This window comes from Primulina huaijiensis, unplaced genomic scaffold (genome assembly GCF_012295235.1).
Source record: "Primulina huaijiensis isolate GDHJ02 unplaced genomic scaffold, ASM1229523v2 scaffold42415, whole genome shotgun sequence".
Lineage (NCBI taxonomy): Eukaryota > Viridiplantae > Streptophyta > Magnoliopsida > Lamiales > Gesneriaceae > Primulina > Primulina huaijiensis.
In genome coordinates, this window is record NW_027360177.1 from 185968 (window position 1) to 199436 (window position 13469).

The window sequence follows — 13469 nt, forward strand, 5'->3', positions numbered from 1 at the left end:
TCAATCAACAAACTTTTTGCTGTAAAAAACAATGTATAAATAATAGAATAATACTAATTATAATTAATTGTGAAGGGTTGCTGTACAAGCATTTACTGTTTACGGTTAGGGCAAAAGCACGTATGACAGTCTATTTAAAGTAAGGCAGTGGACAAGATGATGCTCCCCTCTAGCAAGCTGGAAATAGTTCATATATGTGATTATGTCTAAATATTATTTTTTTGTATGAAATAGATATTCTTAATTTCTTATAAACCAAACCTAATGGAACAAGTGGTTGGTTTGATTAAATCCGAAGTTTGAGCCATTTTTTCTCCTTTTATAATTTATTATAAAAAAATTACTTAATATATTTTAAGTTTGAATCTTTTTTCTTTTGACAGGAAATTTTTTTTTGGATCTTATGCTACTAAAAAAGAATTTTATTAATAAATTTGAGCCCACAAGCTAATTGGGTTGGCCAGAAAAACTTAATATCAAAATCAGATGTCGAAATAAAACCTTAGTAAACAAAATCGACATAGATCATACGAGATTTTGTGTGCGTGCATTTTACTTTTCAGGTTCTCAAATTTCACAAGTGAACACGCGGCACCGCCGCCAATGGTCGTATTCACAGCCGTTAGTATTTCTCCTCCAAATCTTTGTTAATCAATTAAGCAATATTTCGATTTTCCTGGAAATATTTTCTCCTATCATCCTTTTTATGGAGATCTGGCTTCCCTCCTCGCCAGCAGCCATCATCATGTCTCCTACGCAAGCGGAGGCAGCCTGTTAAGAGGGATTTAATTATGTTATTGAAATTTTTTTAAAATAAGATCCGCCTAGGCGGCCGAATAATTAGGGGTCGCTTATCCAAAATTCGGGGAGGTAGGCGACCACCCACCGTCTAAGCGACACCTTTTAGAACACTACATAAAATATGTGCACTTTATTGATGATTTCTAGACCCACCAACCTCTATGTATCCATCTAGCTGGAAATAGTTCATATTGTGAAGCCCAAGCTCAATTGTCATTTCATCATAATTAATCACGCATAAATCCAATAGTTGGTAAACTTGTCAATACTTACTAGACCCGTCAGGCCGGCTTGCTTCACCACATTAAATAGTGCATTTTATTGACGATTTCTCGACCCACCAACCTCTAATATATATAGAGCTGTCAATCGGGCCGGCCCGTGTCAGGTTGGGTCGGCCCGACTCGGGTTGGGAAGTGGTCGGCCTGTGGCGGGCCGGCCCATCGGGTTGGTGGGTTGGGAAATCCCAGCTCAGCCCACCAAAAGATGGGCCACGGGTTGGGTTGGGCCAACCCACGGGTCTTAAAAAATCTAAACAATTTCAATACATTTGCTTAGTTTTGCATACTGTAGTTCACCCAAAACAATTGACAAAAAACGATGTGCTGTAATCTGAATAAAAAAGGGTTGTTGGCGGTCAAAGAATCCAAAGATGAGTAAATGTTAAAACATGAAATGCCACAATTTACAGTGAAATAAACGAACAAAGTGCTAAAAAGTTAAAGAGTTCAAAGAAATTAAAGTTCATCAAACTAAACAAAAAAAACAATACAATTTTTTAAATTTCATTAATCATAAAATCATTTATATCAAATTATTCTCCTCCATCTTCATCCTCTCCCCCTTTATCAATATCAGCATTTGATCCCTGATTAGACAACGCTGTTTTAACACTTGTGTCGTCTTCATTACCTTGATCAACATTAAAATACAAAAATACGAATGTAGTTAAAATTAAAATAATAATAAACTAATTTATCAACTAAGTCAACAACAAACTAGAAATTTGTAAACAAAATTACCAACGTAACCATGCAACCAATTGCGAGTGCAAATAAGAGCTTGAATTTTTTCAGGAAGTGTACAACTTCTATACTTGATAAGCACAAGAGCACCGATGGAAAAAGCTGAATCTGATGCAACAGTAGTAATTGGAATAGCCAAAACATCACATGCTATCATTGCTATGGTGGGGTACCGATGTTTTTTATCCTTCCAGTACTCCAAAACATTCAGATCTTGATGATATGAAAATTCAAGTTTTGGCTCCTCCAAATAAAGATCAATTTGAGATTTTCAAACATTTGTAATTGTCTGGCTCTCATATGCCATCATTTCCTATATTAATTGCAATAATTATGATATGAAAATATAAATCAGTTAAATAATACAAGAAAAAAGTATTAGAATACTTACAAAAAAAATGCTTTTGCTCTTTCCTTTACCTTCTCCTGCACTTTGGGGAGCAATTTGTGTGCTAGAAGAAGATCGTGGTCGTGAAGAACTTGCATTGTCAGTCTTAGAATATTCATCAAAAAGCTTATAGAATTTTGCTTTCACAAGTTCTATCTTCTCAAGACATTTAACAAAATCACTCTCAACCTTAGAATAAAAAAACTCCAACATCGAAAGCTTTATCCGTGGGTAAAGAATGGCTCCAAATGCAAGCACCATGCTATATTGTGTCCAATACTTTTCAAACTTTCCCAACATTTTTTTACACATCACTTATCACCTCATCTTCATGCATTAAGTTTTCCTTTAACAAAACTTCAATCTTCCAGACTTGCATAAAATATAAATTTGATGTAGGATAAGAAGAACCAGAGATCAAATTGGTAGTGTCATAAAATGGCTCAAGGAACTCACATATTTTTTCTCCTCTTTTCCACTCTTCACTTGAAAGACAAAATTTATAATTCTTGTCATTGAATTGAAGGAAAACAAAAGCTTTCTCATACTTGATGGCACTATCAAGCATTAAATATGTCTAGTTCCAACGAGTAGACACATCTAATCGCAAGCCAATACTAGTATCAATGCTATCGACTGCTTGTACACATTCTTGAAACTTCTTCATCCTAGTCTCCGAACCTATAACATACTTGACTGACTCTCTAATTTTATTCAAAGCAACAACAGCGACTTTCAAACATTCTTGGACAATTAGATTCAATATATGAGCAGAACAACGAACATGAAAATACTCACCGTCACACAATAAGCTATCATGCAAAGAGAGTTGCTCTTTCAAATTAACTTGCATGTTGTCATTACTAGATGCATTATCCAATGTCAAGAAAAAACTTTTTTTTCAATTCCCCACTCCTTCAAAAATTCAAATAATTTTGCTGCTAATTCAACTCCTGAGTGTGGTGGAGGCATATGAGAAAAGCTAAGAATTTTACTATTCAACTTCCAATCATTATCGACAAAATGAGCAGTCAAGCAAATATAACCTTCACTAGTGCACGACGTCCACAAATCCGAAGTTAAACAAACTCTATTCTGAATAGTAGCCAAAACATGCTTAAGTTTCTCTTTTTCCCTCAAATAGATTCTTTTAATATCACAAACAAGAGTGTTTCTAAAAATACAAGGAACATCGGGATTTATGTATTTCATCCAAGCTCTAATACCATCATACTCAACAAACGAAAATGATAAATCATGTCTAATGATTGCACAAGCCAATAATTCACGNATTTATGTATTTCATCCAAGCTCTAATACTATCATACTCAACAAACGAAAATGATAAATCATGTCTACTGATTGCACAAGCCAATAATTCACGTGCAATTTTTTGGTCTATTTTCTTAGACCTCATCTTCCCATCTTGATCAAGAATCATTTGTCCTACATCATGGAACTTCAATTTGCTACAAGTTTTCTGATGACGCCACAACGTAGAAGTTCCATGTTGTTTAGTCCCACATTGATACTGTTTTTTACATCCATTACATTCAGCTTTATCTAAACCATCAATCCCTTTGATTTTCTTAAAATACACCCAAATATCAGAAGTTTCTCTACGTCTTTTTGGTTTAGTTGAACCCTCATCATTCTTAGGATTTTTCAGTTCATCAACATCCATATCAGCAGTTGGAGTTTGAGAAGAAACGTCCATTTCAACAATATGTAATTTTTTTTTTCAAAAACCTATTGTAATTTTGAATTCACAATTTAAAAATACAATCATTTCAATAATAACTTGTATTCAAGAATGTATTAATTAAGAGGAAAAATAGGAATTAACAGTAACACATCATTTCACTTGAATCAAAATTTTAAAGTATTAAAGAATGTATTCAATAACTTGTATTCAAGAATATATTCAAGAATGTATTGCTTCTGCTCTTGAAACTCTAAAACAGACTACTTCATGGGAACGGACAACAGCTGCGGGTCAAGTAGTAGATGGGGTGTTACTTGGTGGGCGGGGCTTTGGAGTAGCAATGGAAGCTCTCCTGAAATATCTAGGATCACTGGATCAGAATATGGAAATACGTATGCACTAGGTACAATGGCAATGTAGTTTCTTTTGGATCTCTTTAAAATATCTCAAATTACATCGTGATGTTGAGAATCCAAAACATTTGCAACTAGTATCATGCAGTATAAGAAACGAAATAAAATTTTAAAAAATAAATTAATTAAGAGACGTAGCAAAAAAAAACATCATAAATTGAAAAAAAAAACTAATAAAATGAATAAATAAAGCAAAATAGCTTGAACAACCGGGAGATTATAAAAGTTTAGATTAACTTGAGTTATGAAAAATAGAGCCAACAAAAACAGTATTTCTGGGTTTTACAGAATCTGGAACAGGGAAGAAGCTTTGGAGAAAATTAACGAGTTTGAAAACTTATAATCACTTCCCACTCACCGGTTTAAGGCGCTGATTTTGAGCTTTATTGAATTCAATAGCTTCCGCGACCGCCAGTCCGCCATCCGCAGCTATTGGATTTGGAGAGTTGGTGGTCGGTGGAGGCTGTGGAGCGTGGAGTGTGGCTGTGAGAAAATGAATTATTATTTAGGTTTCTCGCTTTCTCGGTCCAATACTCCAATTGTCCAAAGGTAGAATTAGAGTTAGACTATTAGTAAATAATTTTTTTATTTAACCCATGGGCCATGGGCTAACCCGAGCCCATCGGGTTAGGCCCAATTCAACCCACAGCCCGAGCGACTGGGCCCGTTTAGGCCCGAATTTAAATGGGCCAACACTTCGAAAACGTAGCAACACATCTACCGAAAAATCAGTCGTCTTGTAAAATTCATTACACCTTATTGAATGGTTAGATCAGGCTTAAACTTTTACAGTACGTTCAAAGGTACGTCAAATAAATTATGAACGGTGAGATCGGGTTGCTGTTTCCGCCTAAAATTTGAGCAATTTTCTTGAAATACTATAACCGAAAAACTAACGTTGGATTTGGTCAAAATTTGGATATGTTATTTGAAACATATGAAAGCATATTCTGAACAGTGGATATCGGATTCTGAGCATTCAAACGAACTAATTTCTGAACTTGAACATAATTTGGATGACTCGTGCATAATTTTTAGAGAGAATTTCGAAATTTTGAAGAGAAACTCGAACATTTGAAGTGTAAATTTTGAATAGGAGTTTCTCTTATTTATAGGAGGTGGTTGCTATCCAGATAGTGTATTATTTTCTCGTTTAAAACTTTTGAATTAAATTTTGTGTCTAGGATAGATTATCATCTCTTATCTATCTCATTATGCATCTCGTTATCCTTATCCAAATATATATATTTATTAAATATCTCTTATCTTATATCAATGTCTTGTATTTATATATCCCAAAATCGAAATATAGACATAATATCTTCTTAATTTGAACTCTTTGGATAATTGTACAAAAAGATTTAATTATCTTACACCACTTTGTATAATTTTGATAATCTTAAATAAAAAAAGTTGATAATTTAATACAAATTTGTAGAACAAAAATAATACACCGAGTTTGAAATTTGCAGGTTTTACATAGAGAGTCAATGTGAGAATCAGAATTAGGTCAATTATTGACATTTTAGCACTTAATTATAAATAACCCACCAAGATTCATAACTAAAAATGGGTAATTTAGAACATTAATAAAAAAAATATATACCAACAAATCAAATTATAGTTACCTTGACCTCTATTATTTATTAATTAATATAGCATAGATTATATTTTACACTGTACTGGGATTTGATTCCTTGATCGATGATTGCAGGATACTCTCCGAGAAAGAAGCCCGGCAAGTTTCCAAAATGGTGAAATGTTGGTATGATAACCGTCGTCTTTCTGATGAACAAAACAATAGTCATAGTAACCACAAAATATACTATATTCCTCTAAGAAAAAATATTCAAAGTTAGGTAGTTATTTTATGTCCGTTCAGCAAGTAGCCAAAATTGAATAGACGAATTAATGGCTACGATTTAACGCGTGCAAGTTCCAAAGATCATGCCGCCGCACTGAATCATAACCCAAAATACATGCAATCCGTGAGTTCACCTGGATATAAATCTCCACTATCGAGTTTGAAAATAACAAACTCATTCGCGCTCTGATTTCTATACGAATTCCATCGAAATCCACCTCCTCAACAAAAATGCTTGCATTCAAGTATGATTCAGTTCAAATAGTACATTTTAATTTCTATGCTCAAGCAACTATATAAAATTCTAGATCAATTACTAAATAATTCTTGCGTTGGGTGAATTTTGAGCAACAGAACTGAAGAGCAGAGCCAGCTGCAGCTCGTCCAAAGGGAAGAAGTTGAAGATGAAGAAGACTTGTTTGAAGCAATTGATAAATGTATGAAGTTATGTGGATGCTGAGTTTTTTTCGTACATTTAGTCTCGTAATGCTCATATAATAAATGATCGAGATTTGCAGTTTTGTACTTCTCATAGTTTTTGGTTTCATCCTGTTTGTGTTCGAATTTTAATCGTTGAATGCTAAGAGAAATTCCTCTTTTAGTCAGATCGTCCATGCTTATTTACTATTTGCAGAAGTTTATTGTTCCATTCTGTCATATAAATTTCATTAAACATTTCAGTGTTTTGCAACATTTTCTATGATACAGGGAATTTCTCAAAGTTTTAGGAACTTAGTAAAGTATTTGATCCTGAATCACAGTAATTTCTTGCAGTAGTTTTCGATTTGGTTCTGATCTCTAATTTTTTTCTAGTTTTTATATTTTTGGTGAGGTAAATTGCATACGAAAATATTGTTTCAGGATGTCATTGTGCGATTAGTTACCTATCTCTGTTTTGCGCCTTACGTTTTCATGAGATTTTGAGTGTGCAAGTGTTGGTTTGTCTGGAACAAAAATTCCGCTAGATTTTGCAAAATTTTTGTGCGCGCGCCCACTGACCCAAATATGGTGAAACAAAGTTTTGATCCTTTTCTGGAAATTGAATATCAAATCAAGTCTTCATTATATCTAGTAGATTTTCATGAATGATATGTTGATGCGTTTGAGAACTATTTTATGTGGTTTATCCAGTGATAGCTCATGGAATCAACGCCGGAGATGTGAAGAGGCTTCAGGATGCCGGCATCTATACATGCAATGGCCTGATGATGCATACTAAGAAGGTGAAGATAGATAATCAAATGCCTTGCAATCTTAGGTATACGGATTTGCAATGTATTTAAATTGTAATTCTGTGGGTTATCTAGAATTTGACTGGAATCAAAGGGCTATCTGAAGCAAAAGTTGATAAGATCTGCGAAGCAGTAGAAAAAATAGTGGTTAGTGCTTTCATTTTACAATTGTAGTCCACATCTGAATCATTCTGTTATGGATTCTGACTCTTTTATTTCCTCCTTACTTTTCAGAACTTTGGTTATATCACTGGAAGTGATGCTCTGCTGAAAGTAAGATTTTTAGTTTCTTGGTGTTTTTTGTGGAATAATTTAAAGTATCGACTGAAGGAAAATTGTTTCGAGGTTGATAGTCTACTATTTATGAGTGTATAGAGAAAAGCAGTAGTTCGCATTACAACTGGAAGCCAAGCTCTAGACGAACTCCTTGGGGGTAACTATTGAAATCTTCTCAGTATTGTTTTTCATTTAAATGTCTTTCATTGAATTTCTGTGATATAATTCACATTTGGCCGTGCTTTTTGAAGGTGGTATAGAAACTCGGGCTATCACAGAAGCTTTTGGGGAATTCAGGTGACAATTAGGCCATTGTTCTACCAACTTGATATAATAAACTTCACCAACCATTGAAATCGAGCCGTTTTAAATTACTTTCTTTCTAAATTGCTTAGTTGATAATTTAACTCAGGTCTGGAAAAACACAACTGGCACATACTCTCTGTGTTTCCACACAGGTAACATAATAGTGAAGTCGGTCTTGTACATGTATTCCTACTAGCTTGTAAACAGAGATGTAATACACAAATTAAAATCTGAATGGTACATCTTCATTTTCCATCAGTTTGTTCCTATGATTGTTGTGTTTGAATTCTCTGCATGACTGGAAGTGAAATTTGTTTTGATTTGTCGATCCCATAATTTTGCAGCTTCCTACCAACATGAGAGGTGGCAATGGGAAGGTTGCTTATATTGACACTGAAGGGACCTTGTATCTTTCTGATTGTTTTTCTTTAACATTAATTTCAAGATGAAAGATAATTCTCTGTTGTGGCGTTAGATTGAAAAAATTACATATATTTAGCAATCCGTGCTCTTTCTTTTATAGACCTTCACTGAATGAACTTTCAGCCGACCTGATCGAATAATACCGATAGCTGAAAGATTTGGAATGGATCCAGGAGCAGTGCTCGACAATGTAAAGATAATGTTTTGTTCTCAAAGTAATAGTTAAACAATTTGTTTGAGCGATCTCATTTTCAGCCTCTGTTTGTTTATCTGTGAAAGATCATATATGCTCGAGCTTACACATACGAGCATCAGTTCAACCTGCTCCTTGGTCTGGCAGCAAAAATGGCTGAAGAGCCTTTCAGACTATTGGTGAGCTAAATTATGTCACTAATGTTGAATCAGCTATTGTGGCGAATATACTAGATTTTTAGTTCCAAGGGTTTGTTCCATTTTGTAAATGAGTGACATACATTTGTCTATGCATTTTAAAATTTATATTAAAGACATTTCTCACTCTGAGTGTATAGGAAATAATACAGAACATCGTCCCAAACATACTATTTGGTGTGCGGGGCCGTTAGGAGTTTACTTATTGGGTTTTTACTTTCAGATAGTTGATTCGGTGATAGCCCTCTTCCGAGTTGACTTCACAGGAAGAGGAGAACTTGCTGATCGTCAGGTCAAATCTAGCTTATTACATTAGTTCAATGTAACATAGCTCCTATAATAAAACAAACTCCACATTCTCCAGCAAAAGTTGGCTCAAATGCTGTCAAGATTGACGAAGATTGCTGAAGAATTCAACGTGGCTGTGTACATGACCAATCAGGGTAAACTTTTAACCATGATAACGTCAAACAAGTTAAAGTCGTGTTGCTGATTCGTTAAATTGGTGAATGCAGTGATAGCTGATCCTGGGGGAGGAGTTTTCATATCAGATCCAAAGAAGCCAGCAGGAGGACATGTTCTGGCGCATGCTGCCACCATAAGACTAATGTTCAGGAAGGGCAAAGGAGAACAACGTGTCTGCAAGGTGTTTGATGCTCCAAATCTTCCTGAATCTGAAGCAATATCCTTCCCTTTCTTGTTTAAAATTTCGTCATTTCTATTTTTTTCATTTGAACTTTTCGCTAAAGCCAGGGGAGTGTGTGTGTAGCTCATATGCAAATTACAAGTTACACATGAACATGTTGAAATAGAATCGGTATGGAAGTCGTGAGGCGGGATCGTGCATGTTATTTTCGATTTTTCTTGACAGTAACAAGTATTCCAGATAACTGCTGGTGGGATAGCGGATGCAAAGGATTGAATTAGCTAGCCAGAGGTTCTAATTAATTCAGTGCCGTTTTCTTAGTTATCAGTCTTTGAATACACAGTTGTGCACCACGCTAATTAGCTTATGCGATTGCTCAAATAAATCTTGTGGTGATACGCACTTTTGTTGCATATATCAATTCCCATTATTACTTCACTTTTCAATATGAATTTTATTCCTCTTTATTCCAACAATTTTTATATTTTTCAGGGCCTTTGACAATACCAAAAAATTTTAAAATGAGATCATTTAAGCAGATACTTGAATTTGACAAAAAAATTTATGTAATCAAGTCATCGTCCACTTTCCGTTGTGGAGTTTAACCTTGATCACATGTCAAACATAAAATGTGTAATTCAAAAATTATTTTTTTTAGTCATCAAGTCACGAGTAATCGTAATTATTCAAACTTTAATTTCAGTTTTCATTTTTATTTAAAAAATTCATTAGTTTCACACAACAATATTCCAAATCAACAAAAGAAACCCAAGGAGGGGCCATTTTAATCATTCGAATTAGCAAAAGCCGTAGAATATATGGAGAAAAAAAAAAAACAGATACAGGTCATAATTCATCGCATCATACATGCTATACCGACGGCTCCAAATAGAAAATGCCTTATTTTATTGATGTTTTGGTGCCATTTAAATGGCTGGATTTCGGTATGCCACTAATGAAACAGAACAGTGAGAAACATTCTTTAAAAGCAGGGCCTGTAAATAAGCAAGGCCTTGACATAAGATGCAACATCCAACATTAGTTCAGTAGTGCTGAGACCAGTTAGCATCGCTTCCAACTCTAGGCATTCCAGTTTTATCTTTCCGAGACTCTGCATCCACTTTAAAGGTCATACCACACACTTCCCCAGAACTGTCAACTCTTGGAACCGCCTTCAATTCATTAATCGGATGCTCGTAACTCCTAAGACCACCAGAGGATGTGAAAAAGCAACCTGAAGTTCAGACAAAACTCATTAGATTCCTACTCATACAAATGGAGCAAAAACAGAATGGAGGGGCAGAGAATGGTTGCACCCAAAAACTAGTCTTCAAAATTTTAAGTGCATAAAAACATAAAAGCAAGTGATATAATGATCCATGGTACACCTTCACAGCTAATAACCGCACAATATACAGCTCAAACACACTCCCCAAACAAAAGGAAAATACAGATCCTTAAACCTAAAAGACCGTACCTTTAGGAAATGGAGCAAAAGACTTGCCACAACCTTGTTTCCCAACTTCTCCATCATTACAAAGAACAAGATGACCTTCAGCATCGGTTCCCCAGAAAAAGGGTATGCTCCCATCAGCATCCTGTGTCATAAAATTAAGCTCAACATGAATGCTACACGTGCTTGCATATTCGTTCATTCTTCAAATGAGGATACATAGTTTCAGAAACACCACGTGTAGAACTCAATTTCAAATAATCGATAGGCAGCCCTCACTAAGACGGATATGAAGTGTGAACCATATACTAATAATAGCCCTCCTTTACAACTGTAAAAATAACAGGTATAAAATAACATGCCAAAAAAATAAATCAAACTTTATTAAGATTAAGACTACTTACGGAAGCAATGAATGCAGTTTTTGAAGCACTGTCAAACAGAATGAATGCAAATTTCCCTGTAATATCTCTCACGACATGATCCGCAGGATATGGACCTCTATCCCTCAAAGTCCTGTAAGCTTCAATCACAATGATTACTTCATTTGCAGTCTTGTTTAACCCGTACTGCTGCTTAAGATGCGCAACATTCTCAATGTGCCCTTCGAACAAGCAGAATATGTCATCGACCACTGCAAACAATCTGAAATAAAAATGACAAAATCAATTAGAGACATTTGGTTTTTTAAGAATAACGGGATCCAATCAATAAAGCCACTATCAACAGCATCCTAAAGACTAGGTAATTTGATAGGTATCATGGGATACAGCGATAAAAAAATTGACAGTTTCAACCCACAGGTAATATATGTGGTGTGATTAGTTACATGGTGTTTGGTGTCTTATCAACCATAACAAACAGCTAATAAAGTTATTAAACGTACTCTAGTGATTTTGGCATCACCGATGTTCACCTAAGTAGTTTATAATTAAGATCTATATGATACATGAAGGAAATAAAAAATTGCAGCAACTTGCAAATTTTAATTCATTTAAACCGAACCAATGCCTATATATCATAAGCCATATGAAAGGATACTCAAGTAATCACAAAAACCCAATAACAAGTGATGAAGAAATTTATTAATCTTCCAAAAAGTACTTCTTTTTTCCTCCATAAAACACCACACAAAAGGGAAAAAGACAAAGACAAGACATAGAAGATGGGGTTCAAGAAAAGTTAGAAGATACTCCGCATAAAGCATAAACACGACGCCGACTAATTGAGAAATGTATGAATCTTGTTAAGGGATTTCAGAAGACGACGATTAATTGACACCAAATAAAGACGACAAAAAAAATAGTGACCGTGTCACAAATAAAATTCGAGACGCATCCAGTTAGTCAGATTCCAGAAGCAAAAATATGAATCTTTAAATTATACAAGTGAAATTAATAAAAACAGAAAGTCCTACAACCCCCCACACTAAAGATTCAAGCTAACGCGATCTGCAAATAAAATGCTCTAAAACAGGCATAAATCCTCCCCACAATAACAAAAACCAACCCATTAACGACAGCGTGAGCAAACCAGACTAGATCCATCGAGAGTAAAGGCCCACATATTAATCATTGCAAAAAGAAACAAAAACCAGTGATTGAGAAATATGAGCGAGTGGACAAACCTGGGAAGAATGGGGTTCTGTTTATCAGAAGAATATGCCATAAAACCAGAAGAAGCGAGGTTGATGACGACAGATGCAGGGTGTACGGACGAGAAATGGGTCGCCAAGAATCCATCCTTGAGAGCGCAAACCGATTGAGTTTCAGAATTTTGGATCAAAGCTTCTGGGCTTTTCGCCACGGATTTGTCAAAAACTGCCAACATTTTTGTAAAGATCAACTTTGAATTGTGTATGAGATTTAGTTGAGCGAATGGATGAATTTCTCGACTATCCTTCTTTGATTCCAGTTTATGAAAATGGGAAGTGAATCGAAAGTCTCTGAATGATTATTATATAACAATATTCATTACGATGGATAAAGTCAGTTGACGACAATGCCCTTGCTCAGGAAATACTTAAAATAGTTGGGCTTCGAAATATTTTTTATTTTACGTAAGGATTTTGTTTAAAAAAAATATTTAAAGTTTCAAGTAAATAATTAATAAAAAAATATTATATATTTTGATTGATAGTTTTTGAAAATACGTTGTGTTAAGTTGTATCACTCAAATAAATTGATCTATATTTTTTAGAGATAGATTAACAAAATTGATTTGTATTTAGTTGTCTACAATAGTTTTTAGTAAAAGACATATAATACAAAAATAGGTAATTTCACTTAATTAATGCATGTAATCTTTTTATAATTATAGTCCGTATATTTTTTTTGTAGAAATAAAAATAAAAAAGAATAATTAATTGTATGAAAATGAAAACCATTGATAATATAATTTAGGGAGATATATAAATCGTAATATATTTTCAAGAGAAAAATAAAAATATTTGTAAACATATTTCAAAATTTTCAATAAAAAATATAAGATTTCATTTTAAAAACATTAATTAAAAATGTGTTGAATAAAAATATTATTAGAATTATT

At 34.2% G+C, this 13469-nt stretch overlaps 2 protein-coding genes across 2 annotated transcripts; one reads left to right on the forward strand and one right to left on the reverse strand.

The window, feature by feature from the left end:
* The first annotated feature begins 6305 nt into the window (after positions 1-6305).
* On the forward strand, positions 6306-9681 carry LOC140969652 (meiotic recombination protein DMC1 homolog). Its single transcript, XM_073431060.1, has 14 exons — positions 6306-6441; positions 6551-6633; positions 7328-7419; positions 7504-7575; positions 7663-7701; positions 7804-7861; positions 7956-8001; positions 8117-8162; positions 8355-8416; positions 8557-8623; positions 8713-8805; positions 9047-9115; positions 9188-9266; positions 9339-9681. Exons 1-14 carry the CDS (start codon positions 6428-6430, stop codon positions 9590-9592), a joined length of 1074 nt encoding a protein of 357 aa, XP_073287161.1. The 5' UTR covers positions 6306-6427; the 3' UTR covers positions 9593-9681.
* Positions 9682-10358: 677 nt separating this feature from the next.
* On the reverse strand, positions 10359-12858 carry LOC140969671 (stem-specific protein TSJT1). Its single transcript, XM_073431095.1, has 4 exons — positions 12550-12858; positions 11327-11567; positions 10947-11067; positions 10359-10703 (listed from the first exon to the last, which is right to left on the reverse strand). Exons 1-4 carry the CDS (start codon positions 12750-12752, stop codon positions 10513-10515), a joined length of 756 nt encoding a protein of 251 aa, XP_073287196.1. The 5' UTR covers positions 12753-12858; the 3' UTR covers positions 10359-10512.
* Between the last annotated feature and the right edge of the window lie 611 nt (positions 12859-13469).